This window comes from Schistocerca piceifrons, chromosome 3 (genome assembly GCF_021461385.2).
Source record: "Schistocerca piceifrons isolate TAMUIC-IGC-003096 chromosome 3, iqSchPice1.1, whole genome shotgun sequence".
NCBI lineage: Eukaryota > Metazoa > Arthropoda > Insecta > Orthoptera > Acrididae > Schistocerca > Schistocerca piceifrons.
The window spans coordinates 407,280,797-407,305,633 of NC_060140.1; the positions used below are offsets into that span (position 1 = coordinate 407,280,797).

A 24,837-nucleotide genomic window follows, 5' to 3' on the forward strand; every position below is an offset into this window, starting at 1 on the left:
CACAGAACGCCAGTAGATGAGTCAAACTACGGTGGTACAGACCATCTCTACTTCAACAGTCGGCTCCGCCGTTTGGTTCTTACTCCTCTAGCGACGCTCGGTGATACTGTGGCGAGGAGTTTCAGTATTTACCAGAACTGCAGATATGTACCTTCAAAGAAACAAAGCTCAGGAATGCAAGTTTATTTTTTCGAGGTGGTTGTTAAAACTTTACGACGCAGCGGTTTTGTTTCTAAACTACGGCTGCCGGCAGGTTCTGATCAACGGTGTGTGGATCCTGGTGTCGCCGCCGCGCGCCGTGCACCACTACCCGACGCGCGAGGACAACCACCTGGTGTGCTCGTCGCACATCGACGCCTCCTACATGATCGCCTTCGGCTACCCCATCGTGCTCATCGTCGTCTGCACCGTGTACGCCGTGCTCACGCGCAAGATACCCGAGGCTTTCAACGAGTCCAAGCACATCGGTGAGTACACCTCTTTGCTCACGGCAATTGAACACGTCATACATGTCTCCTGCAATCCGTGGTTTCTCTCGAGACATAACACACTAAACTAGTGGAGAATAGAATGATAAAACACTGTAGCACACCAAAAGGAATTTTTTGTTTTTAATTCATATTTCGCTGACGTTCTGCAGAATACGCCAAGGAAATTAAAACGCAGAAGCCGTGTTTATTTTGATATTAAGTCGACATTGCACCTGCATGATATCATTGCAATTAAATAGCAAAAAAACTATTGCTTCTCTTTACATAATACTACCCCATTTTCTTTATGCCACCTATATTGAATACAACAGTGGTTAAGGACCTTGGCCATACATGAAATAACATGAAAATCAACGCTGAATATTCAATACACACCCTGAAATTCAGGCTAAATACATACGAGGTACAATGACGCTATGGCTGATGTGTCACGTAGTACACTACTCCCTGCCACTGCACACTGCCCCACTCATTTTCTTACGTACGTATCACATACTCCTATACTGCAGAATAGACGTCGATTGCTTGACGGGGTCGAGGGTTGGAGCGTGTGTGTGTGTGTGTGTGTGTGTGTGTGTTTTCAGTGAGTACAGTTAAAAGTGTAATAATTAATATCATACTAGCATAAGTTTTTGGTTCAATTCCGCTACAGATTTCAGGTTTCAGTGGTTTCCTTTCATCTATAGCTTAATTTGGATCCTTCTCTTCTTCAGGTGGAATTTCAAAAATAAAATTTAAGCTATGTATTCGCTTTTTTTTCTTCTGTTCATCTTCTCTCTGAACCTACTTTTTACATACTTCTGCCGGCCGAAGTGGCCGTGCGGTTAAAGGCGCTGCAGTCTGGAACCGCTAGACCGCTACGGTCGCAGGTTGCTGCAGTCTGGAACCGCTAGACCGCTACGGTCGCAGGTTCGAATCCTGCCTCGGGCATGGATGTTTGTGATGTCCTTAGGTTAGTTAGGTCTAACTAGTTCTAAGTTCTAGGGGACTAATGACCACGGCAGTTGAGTCCCATAGTGCTCAGAGCCATTTGAACCATTTTACATCCTTCTGAATTTTGTTATCCCATTAATCGACTATACTATCAGTTTAGTTTTGAATTAAGTTTTGTCCTATATAATTTTATTTGTGATTAACTATTATTTGTGTATGAATTGGTCATGGCAAATGATCGCTTTCGATTAACCTAGAAATTTTCCAGTCTGATACTATTCCGGAAACCAGCTCTTCAAAGGGGTGAAAATTTTCTGATATTGGCTTTATTGCTAGCGATAATTTAAAAGTGGCCAATATCGCCGTTTAAATTCATTAATACGCATTTTTAACCAAAATACCTTCTCAGCACATTTGTTGTGCATACTGATGATTCTTTGTGTTCGCCGGTAGAGTTACTACTGTGTCACTCTGATAGTATTGCTGGATTTTCTTACTGCGTCTCTACTTTTCTAGTTCTTGAAATAACAAAAAATCACGACCACTGTTTAACGTCTAGTCAACCACCGACCATCCAGGTATACGCTTTAGTTCATTTTGAGACACTATTCGAAACCTAAATTAGGATGTGTCCTTGATAATATTTGTTAACTGAGCATTAGGCATGTTTCTGTACCTTATGTTTCGTCTTCTAATGATGGAGACATCATCAGAGGCTATAAAGACCCAGTAATTTCAAATTTAAACAAGCGTAGCAAGTCGAACTTCTTATATGTATCCACAAAATATTCAAGTTTTTCTTTTTTTAAATTTCTATTGCCTTTGTGTACCTCTAAGCGCAGTAATGATTAGACGTCAGTGACACAGCATATTACTCTCCACTCTTTTGGCTATAAACCCCATTTTTCTACATAGTCTCCATTCAGTGCGACGACCTTACGTCACCTTCCTGGAAGGGCCTATATGGAAACACACTACTGACCGATGTCGGAGTCATCTTCTTGCTCGATCAATAACCTCCTAATCATCCGCGTCCTGATACCCACGGAAAGCGTCCTCCATGGGGCCAAAGAGGCGGAAGTCCAAGATCCGGGCTGTGGGCTGGATGAGGAAAAACAGTCCAATGAAGTTCTCTGAACTCCTCTCTGGTGCGCAGACTTGTGCGAGGCTGTGCGTTGCTGTGGATAAGGAGAGGTTCGTTTGATTTTTGTGGCGAGAAATAAGCTGATGTCATTTCTTCAATCTCCTGAAGATAGCACAGTACACTTCAGAGTTGATCGTTGGACCATGAGGAAGGACATCAAACAGAATAACCCCTTCAGAGTCCCAGAAGACCGTCTCCAATACTTTACCGGCGGAGGGTAGTGCTTTGAACTTCTTCTTCGGAGGAGTTCTGCTGTGGCGCCACTCCATGGATTGCCTTTTTGTTTCCTGTTCGAAATAATGAACTCATGTTTCATCGCCTGTTACTATGTTCACCAAAAAGCTGTCACCATCATCCTGATAACGCGCAAGCAATTTGACACAGATGTTCCTGCGTTGCTGTTTATGGTCTTCTTTTATGCGGCAATTAACCCAGCGTGCATATACCTTTGAGTAACCAAGTGGTGGACGAGTGTATAACCACTACCAAAAGAGACGTCTAGTTGAGCAGCGGGTGTTTGATTCGCTCACCTGTAATAAATGTGTTAGCACGTTCCAACACTGCAGGCAACAGCTGTGTGCGCTCGGCCGGCACACGGGAGATGGGACAAGTTTGCGCGACCTTGTTGCGATGATGACACACGCCTCGCCCAACGACTCAACCTGCTTTTGTTCACTGCCATATTTCAGTAGACATTCTGTAAGAGCCCATGAATATCTGCGATGCTCTGATTTTCCGTCAAAAGGAACTGAATGACAGCTCTCTGCTTAGAACGCACCTCCACTGTAGAAGCCATTTTGAAGGCTACGTGTGTCGCCTCCACCTATTGGAACTTTATGACAATATAGGGGCTGAGGCGGGAGTATTCCATGACATCCCACAACAAATTCTGCAGTTTTCAACCGAAACTGGCAATGAAAAAATATGTTGCATTACTTATTGAACGCCTCTCGTATTAAACTGCTCGCCCTGAACAGAACCAAATCGAAAGAACAAGACAGATGGGGAACTCTTTTGAAAAATTTTACCATTCGATAGGCTGACTTATAAAGGGACGTGTTGTCCTGGCGGATGAGTAAATTTTAGTTCACTAACTATGAAAATTCCCTACAACAAGAATCAGTCAGTGGCCTTTCCCAATAGTTAAAATGCCATCAGCAGCATTTTTACCATTGTTAAAAACGATTTTCTCATTACGCAACAGACAGTTCTCTCGTCAGCTTTGACTCATTTTTCGAAGGTGGATCCAGTATCATCCGCAACCAAGTAACAATGCAGACATTTCTGGGGTCGCGCTTCTAACTGAAAATTAATTTTGAATTGTTCTTCATGGAACATTTTTTACCTGGAGTCATAAATTGGAAAGTCTAATGCACACTCAGCTTCTTCATACCGGTAACCCATATGTTACCTTTCGTCTCGGTGGTCACACTAATTTTAAAGGGCTAATATTTTATCGATATGCCGGGAATTTATTGACTGTGTCATCAGAAGAAGTCCGCCACCGTAGCTGAGTGTACAGCGCCCCGATTTGTCATGCCGGGGGACCCGACTTCGATTCCCGGCTGGGTTGGAGATTTTCTCCGCTCAGTGACTGGGTGTTTGTGTCGTCATCATCATCATTTTATCCTCATCGACGATCAAGTCGCCGAAGTGGAGTTGCCTCAAAAGACTTGCACCAGGCGATCAAGTCTACCAGTCGGGAACCCCTCACCACACATTTCATTTTCGTCAGAATAAAACTCTAACGGGTGTCTAGACCGTGCCAAATCTGCAATGTTCGTACTAGCAAGTGTAAATCTATTTAATTTGTAATGAAAGATCATCTACGCTGGTACAGACTTCCGTGGGCTCTCATCAACGTTTTTTGTATCAAACCCAAAGTTTTCCTAAATAAAAGTTTCTTATCATTGCTCAACGAACGTATTCAACGTTTCTACGAATCGTAAGGCACAGGCCACTTAATGAAGCTACAAACAGAAGCTGCGCGTTCCTTGTATCTGCAATGAAAGAACCGTAGAGTAATCGCGCCTAGGAAAAGTCAGACAACTACATAGAATTTCCAACTATTCTCAGAAATTTCTCAAATTTATCAATGCACTGTTGCATCTATTAGGGGTGATCAAAAATGTTCCGTTCAAAGGCCATACAGTCCAGAACCGGTGTGCCATTCAGGTGTAATCGTCGTGAACATTGTGGGAATCATCTCACTGGCGCATCAGGTTGAAGATACCAGGCTGGTAAAACACGGTCTCCTGGTGTGTTAAAAAATCCGTAACAGGCGTCTGCCCATCCTCGTCTGACAGGAATCGTCGAACGTTAAACGCCTTTTTTAAGCGACCGAAAGCGTGATAATCGCACAGGGAGAGATCAGGAATGTAGGGCGGTTGCCCAAGTGTCTTCCACTCGAGTTGGAGTAACTTCTATGTTAAGAAATTTACGATGTGAGAAAGTGCGTTATCACGAAGCAGTAGGACCCCTTGGCTCACCATTTCACAACAGTGCGATACTGCAGTGCCTGTGTTGTTCAAATTACGATGGATTGTCCCTTCGTACGGAGGTGTAGGTTATAGACACAAGGTTGACGATATGTGGAAGTTTGGCTCTGACTGTGGAGCGTGCTCGGATAGCCCAGTCCTAAGGCGAACGCTCGCGATGAGCGGGATATCCGGGTTCGAATCCCGGTCGTCCTTATTCGCAATTGCGGATACGTTTCATGCATTCTACAACAGTGGTTTTCGACGGACATGCTTCCCCATATATATTCTTCGTTCACTAATGATTGTCTACCTGTGTCTGACCTTCGGGAGCCAAGAAAACAGTAACAGCACGTTGATGCTGTTTGGAAAGATTTGGTAATAACGTCGCCATAGTCCACGTTTCTATATTTATCGTGTGCATGTTGGATAGCCACGAATCCCACACTAATCCCTTGTCTACATGTCTATCCTTGTATACCCGTATCGGAATAGCGCTACGTTGCTTATACGCTGCAGTAACGCCCTCATACGAAAACTTTTTGATCACTCCTTATACTATATGCCTCACCAGAAATTCCTCTGTGAAGATTTTAACTTTACTGTATCAGATTTTTAACTTTCCTACTAAAAAAACTGCTATAAAATATTTGAACAAGAGATGAGAACTTCGGAGTATAACGAGAGTAGACAGTTTAAAATTTGCTAGCCATAACGGGAAGTTGGCTAAGCGAGCGCCAAATCAACAGAGCTGGCTCGCTGTTGTGTTCCGGGAACACGTTCGTTCAGGGTGCGGTTTATCTGGGGCCCCCAATTAGCGTCCATGTCAGCTGAAGCGTTATGCAGGAGATGGAAAAGATGTGGAAAGGTTTTCCAGCGGTGCTTTTGCGCACTGCACGGGCGCTTGCCTAACGACCAGAGGCAGAGAAAATAAAAGCCAGTGAGTCTTTTCCATCCGTGCAATGAAAGTGCCTCTGTCGCGTTTATATTCCGCTGTTGAAACCCATCGCAGAAATACGCATCTGGCAAGTACGGACCGTAATAAATACACTGACATGTCTCTGTCTCCCTTCAATAGCGACGAAGAACAACTTCGATTTTCAGTTGATGAACTCTCCATAGAACGTTGGTTTCCTGTGGAAGTGCTTTCTCTTTCCGAAAAAAAATTTGTATCCCGCTAAACGCAAGTAGCATCATATTTTTAGAACTATTGTAATTCAGTCAAGGATTTAACATTTGAGAACCTACATAATAATGCAGTTTACGACCAGAAACAAACCTTATTCGAAACGCGCCATATGGGTGAAGATCCGTTTAAATGAAAAGCGCTTACCAATATTTCTCGCATCGATTGAACTACGACAACCTCACAGAAATAAAAATACAGGTCTCAAGGAGGAAATATAAAAATACGTTAGACTACTGAATTGTTCTATGAATAAAGTAAGAAATTATATTTGTTTTCCACGAAACTATTTGGCTGCAACTGAATGTTTCATGTGAATAACGTTGCAGCCAACAAAAAGTTGTAGGCTGTACTGAATAAATGTTTCACGGTTCCTGCACGCTCTCTCTTTCGCTGCCAACATACACAATCCGAAACATGGTTGTGAATACCGCTGTGAAGGGCAAAAGACAGACGATTAACCTGCCTTCAGAATGACAGAAGTGTCCCAGTGTCAACCCAAGAAATGGCGGAACCCAGACAAAAATGAAATACTAGGTGCAGGAGTTTCCGTTCGTCCACAACAGATGATGCCATGCATCTAGTGGGACTAAGATGAAATCGTTTACTGCGAGACATTTCCCAGTTGTCTCATCACACCTGCTCACGTTTAACGCCGACAGCTTAGCCGCTTTACGATTACAAACAAATATATTTAGGCTGGAGAAAACTATTTCAACACTATAACGCATGATCACACACCGCTAACAAGGCAAGAGCAGAATATCCAGGATCTTGGTACCTTCCACTGTCTTCGGTCTTGTTCCCAAAGACTTTCACATATTTTGCCCTCTCTTCCACCATATTCGTGGCAAGTCTTACGTTAAAGACGGTGCTTTTCGAAATTGTGTTTTCACAATTTCTTCAACTCAAAAACGGTAGGTTCCGTTAGGTGCAGTAACATACTATTCTTCTTGACTGATCACGTTCATATATACTAGAAAAGAGCAATGTAATACAACCTGAAAAATTGTGCTACTGAAGTAGCACTGGGTAACCCAGCGGTAAGTATTAATGTGTGTCCTAAATGAACTGAAGACTGTTCAATTTGTGTAACAAGAGTCAGACGACACTATTCTCTAACTTAGTTGTTGGTGGTGAATTACAACATAAATTTCTTGCTTTAGACTCTGATAAGTAAATGAGCCTTATGCTGAATTACTTACGAGTATATCGATCTTAGCCCGCCCCGTTAGCTGTGCGGCCTAACACTAGGGGCCGAACCGCACGATAACACTGGGTGCGTCGTGGGGCGGCGGTGGGGTGAGTGGACTGCTGTAGCTTGTTGTGGGGTTGTGATCCGCTGAGGGCTACGGCAGGGACGATGCCTCTGCGTCGTTTCTAGGTCCCCAGTTCAATCCAATACAATACAATCCAATACAATACAATATCGATCATACCTAAAAAAAGAAGTTTGATCTTCGAATACTTAGGTAAAGCTGTCACTGCCAAACAATGAAACATGCATTACGCTTGCGGCAGGAAATTTCTCAGAAACCATTAGCACACAAAACTGAGCAGTAGAATCACATGCACAGTTTTGGTCCTCTTCCACCTATTTAGTTACGCTCCTAAGTGTTTGGGTCACTCAGTACAGAACATATGATAGCTCCAATCGTTGCCACTCTGAACTAAGTGTTACAAATTTAGACGCAGTCGTCTTATAACATTTTCATTTCTGGTGCCTTCTCCTTACCACCATTCTCTCTGTCATGTCTTTTTCTGGACGTCAAACGAGTTAAAACTGTTAGCAGCAAATCGTCGTACCTCTCCACGAACTCATTTTTCGTTATAGCTCTCTATGCTATTGGACCACGAAGAAACAGCGAGCATCACTTTGCACCTAAACATGTGTGTATCGAGACAACTGACTAAGCATAGTTCCTGCAACGGTCGAGACGTCACTCCTATGTGTTTATTCGTTACAGAGTTATACGATATTTGCGCTTTACTACTGGAGCAGATTTAATGATTTGATTATCATCGACGAACAAATACAGTGGCTCGCGACGAGGACCCATTTTGGGGACCAGAGAATTTCGTCGTTTCGTCTCCACGTCCGGGCGCGATGATTCTGTCGTTTCTGAGGCGGAGCCTGCAGACGTGGGAAGAGCTAAGAACAAAGTTGGGGTCCCCTTCTGTTAAAAGACGGCGGTAAGATGCGGGCGCTCGGTCAATATTCATTTCGGGAGCAGCAGCATGCCGCTGCCTGGCAAGGAGACAAGACGCAGCGCGCGGCGGCGACCTAAGGACTTGAATTCCTTATTTAATGTACCTGCAGTTTCAGAGTTCCAAGCGACTCTGTATTTATGCTGCAAATGGAATAAAACGGTGTTTGTCTTTTAGCGAGGAGTGGAAAATCATTTGGAAGATAAAAGCAATTGTACGCTCTTCACTTCATATTCGTTCCCACTGTGGACATAGACAACTGTTGTTAGTTCGCGTCTTTCAGAATTAATATTCTACGGTGATTATTTTTCTCTTTTAGCGTTGCGCTTTTCTCTGCCGTCCGTAGTTGACAGTTATCGCATTTCTACCAGTTCTGCTACCAGTTTCAAGTTTCCTTCTGACATTACCATTAATTAATCTGCACAGTCCATCTCCGTTTAATAGACTCTGAAAATTACTTCCCAACTGAAGCTACTTTAATTTTTAATTAACTGAAAGGTACAGCCCTCTGAAACTATATTTTCGTTGTAACACCTCTCGGGTTCCCATCCGGTAAAGTACACTGGTGTGCAAGATTTACGAACGAAAGTAACTTCCGCATGATATGTCACTGCCAGGTACCATACCTCAACGAAACGTAGACCTTACATAGAAAGAACTGCTACGTTGTAGTACAGAATGTAGCTGAAAGAAATGCGCAGCAAACGAACAAAACTGACAAAGTTATTCAAAGGCAGTAATTATGGTAGTCTCCTGAACATTACAAAAGGATGGACATAGTTCTTAATAGGGTGTGTGGCCACCACGGATGACAATGCATGCTCTTCAAAGTGATCTCTCACTGGCCACGATGCTGGTAAAGAGTTCTTGTTGGAGGACGTTCCATTACTGCACCAGTGCGATTGACAACTGCTGGTGCATGTGGACGTGCTACCATTCGCCTTCTCACCGCATCCCACATGTACTCGACGGGATTTGAGTCATGGAATGGACAACCTAGTCCACTCACCGAATATCCTCACATTACAACAGCTCCAGCAGTTACTCTGTTCGACGTTGTCGTTCGTAAATATGAAGTCGGGGCTGAATGCAGCCCTGATAAAAGCACATTTGTAAGGGATTGTGCCACAATAACTTTGACAGATGAGTGCAACATGTTCACAGATTTGAAGGTCAGTACGCCCATGCAGCATTATCCTTACCCATACCATAAAAACTGGTCCACCAAAACGATTCTACAGTCCGGAACGGCGCGACCGCTACGATCGCAGGTTCGAATCCTGCCTCGGGCATGGATGTGTGTGATGTCCTTAGGTTAGTTAGGTTTAAGTAGTTCTAAGTTCTAGGGCACTTATGACCTCAGCAGTTGACTCCCATAGCGCTCAGAGCCAGCCAACCAAAACGATTATTTCGACCATGTTCCTGGGTGCATTGCGTGTTCCCTCCTTTCGCGATATGAGTGTAAGTCCAAAATTGCCAAACATGATCATTTTGGTGGTCCATGCGTTGTAGCGTCGGGAGCCACTACGTTGCATGTGTGTACAGACCTACAAATCTTTGAACACGGTACAATCACCGGTCAGCGCTATTGTGACACTGCGCACCTTCCCTAAGTGCGAACAGCGCAGGTAGAGGGTCTCCTCGAACGGGAGGATATGGTCCAATGGTTTGGCCTGCCCGTTCCTTCTGATATAAATCCCAATCACGACGAGTGGGATGCGTTAGTGTGACGTATCTCAGCACGCCCACATGCACCAACCGATTGCACTTGTCATCCGCGCTGGTGGAGGCGTGGAATTTCCTACCACAATAACTCTGTATCAGTCTTGTGGTTCACATTGTAGAAAATGCATTATCGTCCGTGTTGGTCACACTTCTCGCCTTTTTTAAATCCATGGGACCGTTATCAAATGGTTCAAATGGCTCTGAGCACTATAGGACTTAACATCTGAGGTCATAAGTCCCCTATGACTTAGAACTGCGTAAACCTAACTAACCTAAGGATATCACACACATCCATGCCCGAGGCAGGATTCGAACCTGCGACCGTAACAGTCTCACGGTTCCAGACTGAAGCGCCTAGAACCGCTCGGCCACCGCGGCCGGCGACCGTCATCAATCGCAGTGACTTCAGTGTAATTATTTTCTTTGAATAAAGGTATCATTTCTGCTCGGATCATTGTGTATTTCTTTGAGTTTCCTCCTCTGCTGTAGTATACTATTGCAGTTCCATATATGTATCGTTATGTCACTTGACAGTGAGACATTGTGCGAAAGTTACTTTCGTTCTTAACTTTTGAAGATCAGTGGAATTATGTATCATATTTTTCTAAATTTTGAACTCACCGGTTCTCTTATGGGGGGGGGGGGGGGGGGGTAGTCGTAAAGATTTAATTATGAACCCTAAAAAGAAAGTATTTTGTTTCAGATAAACATTTAGTACACATTTAAATCAACATGCGAGCGTAGCGTAGCAAGTAAAACAATATTACCACTGGGGATGCAAACAAGCCGCGTATGAGCATCTACGGGAACGCACATTTACGGGAAGTTGTTGAAGGACTGTAAACCCACGAATAGGCGACAAGATATTTGTCGTCCAAGCTTCATCACAGAACGTAAAGGTCGGACACCTGCCCGGAATATAATACCAAAATGCATCTCACCCCGGATGGCACTAAAATGTAGGTGGTGCTGCTTCTAATTAACGATTCCGCTGACACCTCAGCAGATGAACTAAGTTTTGGCGTAATTGGAACTGTGAAGTACAATGAGACTTCAAAATACCTGGGAGTAACATTGTACTGAGTGGTAGCTGTGTTTTTGAAAAAGACGACATTTTCTTAAAGAATTCGTCCACATCAAAGTCGTCACTTTAAAAACAGTTCTCTTTACACATCGGACATTTATGCCATCGCTTTCCGAGTCCCCTGACACACTTGTGGAACTCGAGATTTGGGATAACTTCAGCTCTCTCAGTGATGCGGTTTTTTTTTTTTTTAATCTCTTGTGAAACGGCGGCCCCAAAGATTTTCTTTATTTTTTGTTAACAGAAAATAGTCACTTAAGGCTTTCTCTGACGAATATTGCACACAATATTTTTTTGGTCAGATACTCAGAAACAAGCAACAGAATGAGAGGAGTTGTATTACCGTAGTCCAAATTTCATGAACTGTTTCACCACAAATTCAAACTTTTTTATGTTTGCTTTGCACAAAGGACGTTGATCTTTTAAGCAGTACTCCATTCTGATCATTCGCCTATGTATAAAGAGTTCATCGTACAGTAAACTGCTAAAGTCAAAGAAGATTGTGAACATATCCTTCACACTTGATCACGCTTTTCAAGCTTCTTCCGGCCTTGGGGATACGCAATGTTTCCTCCAGGACGACTGAGCCTTAGTTTCGACTTCATATCCGTGAACCAATGTATCATTACCTCTCACGACACGTCGCACTGGATCTATAACGCTGTTGACTGCACCAAGCAACTCCAGAGCTACTCGCCGGTGTTTTTGTTCAAAACAAGCATTTTCAGCAACATCTGCAGTCACATGTTTCATACTCAAAACATGAGAAACAATTTCATGGCATGAACGATTCGATATACCATCGCCACCAGCTACTTCTCTCACCGTGACGCGATGATCGTTCATAAAAATTTCTCTCACTTTTTCATAAGTTGAGCTTTGTCCTGCAAAGTGATGGTCAGTTTCTGCAGAAAGTGTCATCACTTGTGTCTCTAAGCTGGTCGTAAGTTTTGTTCCAAAAATGTACAGCGTAGAGATAGAAGTGATGAGACCTTCTGCAGGACCGGACCATCGTTTTGCAGGACAATATTCTAGCACGTACAGTGCAAGCAGTTACTGATTTGCTTGACTGATGGGGCTGCTGAGTGCTATAGCACCTACTGCACTCCCCTGACTTAAGCACTCGTGAGTTCAACTCGATTTCTAAACTGAAGGAAACTCTTCACGGCATTCGCTTCAGAACTGCTACATATTCGTTGGGCAATAGACCGCGCCGCTCGAACTGCCGAACACAATTGGCACTGCTAAGAGTATCCTACGACATCCACATTGCTGGCAACGTGTTATACACAGTGCTGGTGGCTACTTTGACGGTCAGTAAAACTTTGAAACACGTATCTATTTTGTACGAGCTGTAAATAAATAGTTGCCACTATTAAAGTTTCAACCCTCGTAAAAATACTCACCAGTATTTATTGTCTTTTTCCTCCTTGTACGTATGGGTAGTGGTTTTCATGCTGTTGATGTTCCATACTGATTCTTTTGAAATAGCACTGGTGTCTCTGATATCCCAGATGCCTTCCATGCTATAATACACCTGTCTGCAAATGCTTCAAAACCATCAAAATGTGGATGACTACCTGCCACAATAGTTACAGTCATCCAAGTACTACCTTCAAAAACTGCACTTACAAGAACAGAAAAATCGAAATACATTGAGCTGCTGTACACAGGAAAGTATGGTCGAAGTCTTCAATAACGTCGACTCGGATTTGTAGATGTCTGCTAGCCCGCGATGTGCACTTACTTACGTTCCAGTAGACCAAAGCTATACGAAACGCTGTCCACTGGAACATATGTAAGTTTATACAACTGTTTGAAATTTATATCTAATAAAAATGCCGGCTCGTTAGCAAATTTTCGTTATCCAAACAAGTTACAAAGTGGTGTCAAATACTAAAATATTCTTGGGCAGCGCACGAGGGAGCGGCATGCTGCTGACAAATACATTAACTTAATTGGAGATGTTAAATATATGAAGATAGGCATCGTAGTCCGAAAGGGTGTTATGGCGTTGAAATCAGTCATTTTAAAAGTATTTATGGCTGGTTGCTTTCATCACCATGTCTTAGCGATTCACATGATCCAGCATCGATAAAACAATATTTTCGTGGTAGTCACTTGACTGTGCATTACTCCATTCAACATACTGTACAACAAAACCATACCATAAAATTACAACTAAATTAGCTGAAGTTTCGCTTCATAGGAGTGCAGCGATAGTGTTTACAAGTTACGCTGCCTGATAGAAAAACGTAAACCACCCAGAAAACATGGTCGGATGTCAATGTCATATAGTACACTACCACACCATGAGCGCGTATGTAAATGATTAGATTTGGAATCCTCCGAGGGGGTCCAACAACATATTAATAAGCAGGTTCATACTGCCAAGTTCCTTGAAAATTTGACTCGATTTTGTTATCACTTAAATGACATCACATACACTCAGAACTCGTAAAGTTTCACTTTGTTTCCTCCTCTCCTTCTGGATGCTTAACGTTTTCTATCAGGCAGTGTATAGTAATCGAGCGTAATTTCATCAGAGCATAATTTACAACATATACTGAAGTGCCAAAGAAACTGGTGTAGGAATGTGTATTCAAATGCAGACGTATGTACACAGGCAGAATACGGCGCTGCTGTTGGCAATGCCTATTCAAGACAAGTGTCTGGCGCAGTTGTTAGATCGGTTACTGCTGCTACAATGACGGATTATCAAGATTCAAGTGAGTTTGAAGTGGTGCTATAGTTGGGGCACAGCAAGGTAGCGATGACATGGGGATTTTCCGGACGACCATTTCACGAGTGTACCGTGAATATCAGGAATATGGTGAAACATCAAATATCCGTCATCGCTGCGACCGGAAAAAGATCTTGCAAGAACGGGTCCAAAGATGACTGAAAAGAACAGTTCAAGGTGACAGAAGTGCAACCCTCCCGCAGATTGCTGCAGATTTCAACGCTGAGCCAACAACAAGTGTCAGCGTGCGAACCGTTCAACGAAACGTCATCGATATGGCCTTTAGGAGCCGATGGCCCACTCGTGTACCCTTGATGACCGCACAATACAAAGTTTTACGCCTCGTCTGGGCGCGCAACACCGACGTTGCGCTTTTGATGACTGGCAACATATTGCCTGCTCGGACGAGTCTTCTTTCAAATTGTATCGATCGGATGGAGTGTATGGGTATGGAGACAACCTCATGAATCTATGGACCCTGCATGTCAGCAGGGGACTGTTCAAGCTGGTGGGCTCTGTAATGACGTGGGGCATGTGCAGTCGAAGTGATATGAGATCCCTGATACATCTAGATACAACTCTGACAGGTAACACGTACGTAAGCACCCTGTCTGATCACCTGCATCCATTCATGTCCATTTTGCATTCCGACCGACTTGGGCAATTCCAACATGACAATGCGATACCCCACACGTCCAGAACTGCTACAAAGTGGCTCCAGGAAATATCTCAGTTTAAACACTTCCGCTAGCCACCAACCTCCCCAGATATGAACATTATTGAGCACATCTGGGATGCCTTGGAACGTGCTGTTCAGAAGAGATATCCACCCTCTCGTACTCTTACGGATTGATGGACAGCCTTGCAGGATTCGTGGTGTCACTTCCCTCCAGCACTACTGCAGACATTAGTCTAGTTCATGCCACGTCGTGTTGCGGCACTTCTACGTACTCGCGGGAGTCCTACAACACATTAGGCAGGTGTACCGGTTTCTTTGGTTCTTTCGCTCCTCAGAGTATATGGCCTTGGTCGTGGATCATGAATAAAAGAAATGGAATATACCATGTCAGGCAAAAAAATCTACATGCTAGAGCGCAGATTAGACTAGTGTAATCGTTTGGTCCCAAATACACTCACGGGAAAAGATCCCAACACCAAGAAATAATTAACGTAGAGAAATAAAATTTCAGGAATTCATTTGTCTAGATAACATAGTTAAGTGACTAACATCGCAAGATCACGGTTTAAAATACAGCCACATCCACATCATAATCCTCAAGCCACCTAATGATGTGTGGTGGAGGGTACTTTTTATACCCCTAACTGAGCAGTGCAACCTTGTTCCACTCGCAAATAGCGCTTGGAAAGAGTGATTGTCGATAAGCATCTGTAATGGCTCTAATTTCTACAAATTTTCTCCTCTTGGTCATTACGCGTGACGTATGTGGAGGGGGGAAGTAACATGTCGTCCGACTCTTCCCTGAAAGTGCTCTCTCGGAATTTCAATAGTAAATCTCTCCGTCATGCACAACGCCTCTCTAGTAGCGTCTGTCAGTGAAGCTTGTTGAGCATCTCCGAAATGCTCTCGTGCCGACTAAACGACCCCATGACGAAACGTGCCGCTCTTCGTTGGATCATTTCTATCTCTTCCATCAGCCCTATCTGGTTGGGACCCCAGACAGGTGAACAGTACTCAAGAATCGGTCTAACAAGTGAGTTATAAGCCACTTCATTCGCGGGTGGGTTACATTTCCTTAAGATTCTTCCTATGAATCTAAGTCTGGCATCCGATTTTCCCACTACTTGTGTTATGTGGTCATTCCACTTAAGGTCGTTCTGGATAGTAACTCCTAGATATTTTACGGCAGATACTGTTTGCAGCTGTGTAGCTATACGGTAGTGGATTCCTTTGCCTACGTAACTGCAGTATGTTACATTTATTTACGTTCAGTGTTAACTGCCAGAGACTGGACCATTCATAAATTCTCTGGAGGTCATTCCGCAAATCGTTTCTATCTTCTGGCGTTGCTACTTTGTTATAGACAACCGCATCATCTGCAAACAGTCTACCATATATATTATATATGTATGTTGTAAACAGCAACGGTCCTACCACTCTTCCTGGGGCTAGACCGGGAATTACCTTTACATCTGTTGATTTTGTTCCTTTAAGAGCGACGTATTGAGTTCTGTCTGCAAGGAAGTCTTGAATCCAGACGCAAAACTGCTCCGATACTCAATAAGCTAGTCTTTTTTCTTCACAAAAGGACAGTGCGGGACGGTGTCAAATGCGATCCTGAAGTCAAGGAGCACGGCATCAACCTGAGCATAATTGTCTACGCCGCTGTGTATCTCATGGACAAACAGTGCGAGGTGAGTTTCGCAGGGCTTCTGTCTGCGGAATCCATGTCGGCTTTTATAGAGGAGATTTTCCTTCTCTAAGAACGTCATAATTCTTGAGCATAAAACATGTTCCATAATTCTACAACAGACTGACGTCAACATTATAGATCTGTAGCTGTATGCGTCTGTTCTATGGCCCTTCTTAAAAATGGGGACGACTTGCGCTTTCTTCCAGTCACTAGGTACCCTTCGGTGCTCAAGCGATCTATACTTAATTACTGATTGGAGAGGAGCAAGTTCTTTCGCATTATCTACGTACAATCTTATAGCGATTTTTTCTATTCCAAAATCGGTGCCATTTCGACGGTCGTAAAATGATTGAAAGGAGGGATCGTGTTACCATCTTCCGCAGTGAAATAATTTCGGAAGACCGAATTCAGTATTTTGGCCTTCTCTCCGTTATCTTTCGTTTTGGTACCAGTGTGGTCACTGAATGAATAAATAGATGATTTTGAGCCACTTACTGATTTTACATACGATCATAAGCTCTAAGGGGTTTTACTCAGATTGGTTAACGAAGGGCCGTCCGCGGTGGTCAAGCGGTTCTAGGCGCTCAGTCCGGAATCGCGTGACTGCTACGGTCGCAGGTTCGAATCCTGCCTCGGGCATGGATGTGTGTGGTGTCCTTAGGTTAGGTAGGTTTAAGTAGTTCTAAGTTCTAGGGGACTGATGACCACAGATGTTAAGTCCCATAGTGCTCAGAGCCATGTTTTGGTTAACGAAGTTTTACTTTCAAAGTCATTGAACGCCTTTCTCATTGCTCTCCTTACGCTCATTTCCGCTTCGTTCACCTTTTGTTTGTCAGCTAGATTTTTACTTCTCGTGAATCTGAGAAGAAGTTCTCTCTATTTACGTAAAAGTTTTGCTAACACAGCTATTAAAACCATGGTCGGTCTTTTCTATCCCTTAAGACCTTACTAGGAACGTATTTGTCTAGGGCATATTGCACGATTCCTTTGAATCCGGTGTAACCAACAGAATCTTGAATCCAAACGTGCAAACGTGCATGCAGTGTGTTGTTCAAGTGCCAGACGTCAGTTTGTGGTTCGGAGTTCCAACACTGTTGCACTTGGTCGGTCAATACAGGGGCAGTTAACGCTGGTTGTTGATGACACTAGAGTTGTCGTCCGATGATGTCTAGAGACAGATCTGGTGATCGAGCAGGCCAAGGCAACATGTCGATACTTCGTAGAGTGTGTAGAGTTGCAACAACGGTAAGTAAACGAGCGTTATCCAGTAGGAAGATACCCCTTGGAATGCTGTTCATAAATGGATGCACAACAGCTTGAATCACAGACTGACGTAGAAATTTCCAGTCACTGCGCGTGGCATAACCACGAGAGTGTTGTTCTTGTTATATGAAATCGCACTCCACACCATATCAGGTGTGGGTCCATTGTGTCTAGGCCGCAGAGAGGCCTACTAACCAACACACACTGGCACCGAGGTTAGAACCTTCTTTCATCAGAAAACGCAACAGACCTCGACTATCTCCAAGGAGCTGTCGCTTGACACCACTGACGTCGCGAAAGGCGGTGGTTTGGGTTAGTGGAGACCACACTACAGGGCATTTGGCTCAGAGTGGTTCTTGAAATAACCGATCTGTAACAGTTCTTTGTGTCACTGTGATGCCATCTGCTACAGGAATTGCTGCTGCAGATGCAGTACGATGCGCCACAACCACAAGCCGAACACGACGGTCTTCCGCTTCGGTAGCGCAACGTGGCCGTCCGGAACACAGCTTCTCTTAGCCCTGTTACACGATCTCGTTCATACTTAGTGTGCTGCTGATAATTGCTGCTACGTCGTTTTAAAGGCATTCTTGTCTAACATCAACTCACTAAACCCAATCTCAAAGCAACTGATGCTCACGGCCGTTACAGCGCCTATTTACAGCAAATCTCATATGTATCCTCATAGTGGCGCTGCTAGCGTCAGTTTCATGCGACTGATGCGAAATTTTAATAGACGACATATTACAATTGTTGAAACACGCCTAGCAACTTTCATTTATCTCGCAGAACTCCTCCTTGGTGCTGGGATTTTTTGTCCATCAGTGTAGTTTCTGAGAGTATAAGTGCCACACGTAAGGACACAACGCAGTCACTTCGTGTGGTCCAGATTAAAAGGAATTACAAAATGCAGCATTGTTAATTTACTTAACAAAATAAAAAAATATGCCAAGATTACATTAGTTCGCACAGCAACCGTTCCACAAACACAGACGCTGCTTAAAACACGTCACATACTAGCAATTTGGTTAATAAAGACTCATTACAGCAGCTTTTGGCAGTTTCGTGTTGGCGTTCTTTAAACTGAAAAAATGTGACAACAGTCAACTGATATGGCTACTTTAGATCATTATCATCAGTACAAAACGCAAGTAACCTCAAGGCCTCCTCGCATGCTATTGCAAAAAATCCGCAAGTTTCGCATTAAGAACAGGCTGCCTTACCATTGATGATAATGGTGTCATCTTCGAAAACCGTAGCGGACCAATAAAATATAAAGACTGACGCGGAAACTGTAAGAATTTTCAGTTATCAAAATGGTTCAAATGGCTCTAAGCACTATGGGACTTAACATCTGAGGTCATCAGTCCCCTAGAACTTAGAACTACCTACACCTAACTAACCTAAGGACATCACACACATCCAAGCCCGAGGCAGGATTCGAAGCTGCGACCGTAGCAGTCGCGCGGTTCCTGACTGAAGCGCCTAGAACCGCTCGGCCACTGCGGCCGGCTATTTTCAGTTATATCATGAGTCCACATCTCACGGCAGAGCCCATGTTGGACAAAACAGGTATAATCCAGTTTGCATGGACAGATAATGAGAAATGAGGAGAGGTCAATAGCTTCATTGGAAAACAAGTTACACACTGAAGCGCCAAAGAAAGTGATATAGGCATGTGTATTCAAGTACAGAGATATGAAAACAGGCAGACTACGGCTCTGCGGTTGACAACACCTATACAAGACAACAAGTGTCTGGCGCAGTTGTTAGATCGGCTACTGCAGCAATAATGAAAGATTATCAAGTGCGTTTCAACGTGGTGTTATAGTCTGCGCACAAGCGCTGGGACACAGCATCTCCGAGGCAACGATGAAGTGGGGATTTTCCCGTACGACCATTTCACGAATGTACCGTGAATATCAGGAATCCCGTGAAACATTAAATCTCCAACAACTCTGCGGCCGGAAAAACATCCATCAAGAACGGGCCCAAAGATGACTGAAGAGAATCTTTCAAGGTGACACAAGTACATCCCTCCCGCAACTTACTGCAGATTTCAACGCTAGGCCATCAACAAGTGTCAGCGTGCGAAACATTAAATGAAACATCACCATTCGTGTACCCTTGCATGACACAAAGCTTTACGCCCCGCCTGGGCCCACAACACCGACGTTGGACTGTTGATGACTGGAAACGTGACGCCTGGTCGGACGAGTCGCCTTTCAAATTGTATCGATCGGATGGACATGTATGGGTATCGAGACAACCTCATGAACCTATGACCCTGCATGTCAGCAGGGGACTGTTCAAGCTGGTGGGCTCTGTAATGGTGTGGGGCATGTGCAGTTGAAGTGATATGGGACCCCTGATACGTCTAGATACGATTGACAGATAACACGAACTTAAGCACCCTGTCTGATCACCTGCATCCATTTAAGTTCATTGTGCATTCCGACGGACTTTGTCAATTCCAGCAGGACAATGCGATACCCCACACATCCAGAATGGCTGCTGAGTGGCTCAAGAAACACTCTTCTGAGGTTAAACACTTCCTCTGGCTGGCCACCAAACTTCTCAAATATGAACATTATTGATCATATCTGGGATGTTTTGGAGCGTGCTGTTCAGAAGAGATTTTCACCCCATCGTACTCTTATAGATTTACGGTCAGCCCTGCAGGATTCATGGTGTCAGTTCCCTCCTGCACTACTTCAGGCATTAGTCGAGTCCATGCGACGTTGTGTTGCGGAGCTTTCTCGTGCTCGTGGGGAGGGGGCCTACACGATATTTGGCAGGTGTAGCAGTTTACCTGGCTCTTCAGTGTAGGATTGGATTGTTTGGGGGAAGAGACCAAACAGCAAGCCGGCCACTGGTGGCCGAGCGTTTCTCGGCTTTTCAGTTTGGAATCGCGCGACCGCTACGGTCGCAGGTTCGAATCCTGCCTCGGGCATGGATGTGTGTGATGTGCTTAGGTTAATTAGGTTTAAGTAGTTCTAAGTTCTAGGGGACTGATGACCTGAGATGTTAAGTCCCATAGTGCTCAGAGCCATTTTTTGAACCAAACAGCGAGGTCATCGGTCTCATCGGATTAGGGAAGGACGGGGAAGTAAGTCGGCCGTGCCCTTTCACAGGAACCATCCCGGCATTTGCCTGGAGCGATTTAGGGAAATCACGGAAAACCTAAATTAGGATGGCCGGACGCGGGATTGAACCGTCGTCCTCCCGAATGCGAGTCCAGTGTGCTAACCACTGCGCCACCTCGCTCGGTTTCAGTGTACATTTTTGTTTGTTTTTCCGTACCTCTCTGTTTAACAAGCATGAATAGCCAAGCAACCGTAGTTTCTGTCTTGTTGATTAATTGCATAGCATGAGTTACAATTAAGGAGTAAACTCATAACATGCGTTGATACATTATGAACGGAAACATCCAACGAATGTATTCTCTACTTTCAAAGTTTCCGAGATTAAACTGTCAACAGTCGTAACAGTTCAGGTGATAGCAAATTAACAGATTATTGTTTAAAAGTCCCACCAAACTCCTCAAACATGAACATTATTGAGTATATTGGGGATGCCTTGCAGCGAGCTGTTCAGAAGAGATTTTCACCTCTTTTCACCGCTTCAGTACGGTTTGATAAATACACTCTTGCTTTTAAGCGCATGATGTAGTTCATATACTGCGAACTGCAATGTAGAGTAGTAACTATTGGCATCCGGGTGGCTAACATCCCTACATATCCATGCTAGTAGCGCTCTCGACGTCGTGATGTCTTATTGTCAGGTCCATTTCAGCCTCGCAGTGCTTGGGTTCCACGCCTTCATCTCCTTGATTGAGGGCTGTTAGCGAAGGACATTTCACATAATACCATGATCTGCTAGTAAACAAAGCTTTATTTTCTTCTCACTTCGCCGGCAGAAGTGGCCGTGCGGTTAAAGGCGCTGCAGCCTGGAACCGCAAGACCGCTACGGTCGCAGGTTCGAATCCTGCTTGGGCATGGATGTTTGTGATGTCCTTAGGTTAGTTAGGTTTAACTAGTTCTAAGTTCTAGGGGACTAATGACCTCAGCAGTTGAGTCCCATAGTGCTCAGAGCCATTTTCTTCTCACTTCAATCTAATCCTCGTCGGGAAACATAAAACTTGTAACAGAAGCCTATATGGCGACACTCCTTGTGTGACGTAAGTAATGAAAATAAGATTATAAGTAATAATAATTTTATTTTTATTGTGACGCCACAACAGGCTGCAATAACAACTTTTATGCTGTCTCGTGATTATCAGATAGATTGAAATAGATGGCAAGTAATGGCTGGTTTGTTAGCAGCTTATGGTGCCATACAGAAGTGACCACCGTTAAATATTAACGAGCTAGGGGAACCCATCTGTTATATGCTGTTTTAATTTAAACAGCTTTTTTATGATGTCGCAAAAGCCGATTGTCCGTCTAACGTATTGCTAAGCATAATTAGATGTCCATTTCGTAGTGCTGGCGCAGAGGACTCGACATGCTATAATTATTTACATGACGACGGACTAGGCAGTAGTTGTGTGAGGTCATGGGATACGAGCAGCTGACGCGGTTGGAAACTGGTCATGATCTAGAAGACAGCTACTGATCGTATTTCATTGACAAATTCTCTTTGCTATTCATGAAGAAAATTTGTACCACCAACCCCAATTTACATTGCAAATGGTGTAGAAAGACGTTTTGGGGATTCTAATATATTTGGTTTTTTTTTATTCGCTGCCATTTAAAAATTACCTGTCATCTAGTTACTAATACAGGTTGTGTTTTCACAATACGGTATTGAACATTTAGAGAATATGAAGCTTATTTGATTTCTTCTTATTTTAACGAAGTTCAACAATCTTGAAGCTTTAAATACTTGTAAACTTAAAACTAATTTGGAAACGGAATACTTAAAATTAACAATTTATATACTAAGAAGATAGAAAGTTAAGAAGATAGACAGAAGTTCAGATTTACAGAACGCCACCACCGATGCTGTCCAGGAAGGAGTGCCTCAGCAATACTTTGCGCCTCTCGCCTTGGTGTGATTCTACGTCTACATTAAAAAAGTTGCTTTCATAGCCGCGTGTGCTATCCCAATTGCTACGTCTCTCTTTCAATCTAATACTAATTGCTTATGAACACTTGTTTTCGTGACACTTCATTGACTATACATTTAGTCCTTGTTCTATGTTGGCCTGTCTTCGCCTGTGCCGCTGTCATCATCTGATCTGCTACGACTACCATTGCCATCTGTCTCGCTATTGTCTTTAGAACTATATGTTGCTTGTGCTCGTCGCTACCTTTACTCTCGTTGCTGTAAGTGCTCTTCATGCAGCACTCCAGAAAACTGTCTGCACAGTCGTTGAGATCGGTCCACAAGGTCAGATTTTGTAATGTCGGCGTGTGATTGGGCTAGTCGTGTTTTGTGGGACGAACGGTCACAGTGCAAAAGTATATGTTCAGGGGTCCCTCTCTCTCTCTCAGCCTCCTGGCCGAGATTTACGACCAGTAAATGAGTGGGGTATGCCCCATGGTCAGTTAATAAACGAACCACACCCCGGCTGAAATTAAAATGTTTCATCCTCAGTCACTTCCTAATGTTGTCCGCCCCGATAACAGCCGGCACGGTAGCTCAGCGTGTTCGGTCAGAGGGTTAGCAGCCCTCTTTAATAGAAAAAAACTGAGTTAATCGCTCAACAACGAACTTAAACGGATGTCTTACTACGTCCGCCCCTAGCAGATGCAACGAACGAAAGCGAACAAAAGGAGATTAAAAAAAAGATAGCTGAGTGGTCAGCGTGACGAATTGCCGTCCTACGGGACCGGGTTCGATTTCCGGCTGTGTCGGAGATTTTCTCCGCTCAGGGACTGGCTGTTGTGTTGTCTTCATTATCATTTCATCCCCATTCGGTGCGCAGGTCCCCCAATGTGGCGTCGAATTTAGTAAGACCTGCACCAAGGTGGCCGGACCTGCCCCGCAAGGGGCCGCCCAGCCAATGACACTAAACGCTCATTTCATTACTTCCTAATGTTGGGGAGGAATGCATATACCCTACCATCGTTTCCACAGTTACCCACTCGTTTTTCCATGAATTAACTCTCCAGGTTTTATAATTCCTCATGACGTCATTAGGCGTGAAACGTTTCTGAATCCACTTCACTTCTACTTTTTTACCACCTGACGTTGCTTCTCTACATCATAACGTAAATTGTGTATTATTTCTGAACGTGTACTATACACCTGTAGGCGTTGTCTCTCAGCTCCTGTTACAAAGAAGTATAAAAAATATCTACATGCCCAACATATTATGGATTAACGTGCGACAGAAAGTAACTAATAATTGTGATTGGTTACAGTAATTTATAGATTCAGTCGACAGTACGTACCCTGCCAGTCTAGAAAGTTTCGAGACTGGAACACAAAAAAAATGGATAAAAGTTAAGTTGGTTGTTTTAATGTTTCAGGAGCTCTACACAGTCTCCCCGTACTTTGTACAACGCACAGAACGTTTGTACAGCCCTGTGAAACCGGCAGAAAAGTCCTTTAGGATGTTGTACAACTACCATGTTACATTGGCTTGAATGTCGGTTATATCGTCAAAGCATCGATCTCTCATGTAAATTCCGCACTTTGTCGCTTTGTGATAGGTTCGTATTGATAACAGCACGTCTCGTCAACCGCGATGATTTTTTTTTTTCAGCAAGGAATAGTCCGCGCTTTGCATTTCACCCGAGTCACACAGGCGTCCATGTGTCGCTGTTTTTGAAGGGAGTCAAGATGTGCAGAACAAATTTTGCTCCTAGTTTTCTCTTCTACAGAACATTCTGAAGAGTATTTTGAACTCTTGATTTAGAGATTTTGCTTCATTGCGATTTGTGACACCGTAGCAACGGCTACACCTTCTCTACATACCACAACCCGCTCGCAACTGACTGGTCGAATCCACATCTGCCTTTTACAGTTGTTAGTTCATGCTGTCACAGTAGTATAGAGATGACGTTATGTTATCTGAAGACGATTCATCCTGTGAACTCTCCACATGTCAATCAAGGACAATGTCCTCCGTAGTCTTTGCAAAGAAGTGTTGTCCTTAGGTTGCAGGATATCCTTTAGTTATCTTTTCACTCAGACTGGCAATCAATTACATATTTGGAAACAGATATTTATCAACTTGCCGTTCGACACTTTGCTCAAAC

At 43.8% G+C, this 24,837-nt stretch overlaps 1 protein-coding gene across 1 annotated transcript in view; it reads left to right on the forward strand.

The window, feature by feature from the left end:
* LOC124789384 (metabotropic glutamate receptor 4-like) overlaps nucleotides 1–24,837 on the forward strand; it is an 876,620-nt gene that overhangs the window by 803,593 nt on the left and 48,190 nt on the right. The window contains exon 11 of the mRNA XM_047256716.1: nucleotides 254–467. Coding sequence (XP_047112672.1) covers nucleotides 254–467 — 214 coding nt within the window. The remainder of the gene's footprint in view (nucleotides 1–253; nucleotides 468–24,837) is intronic.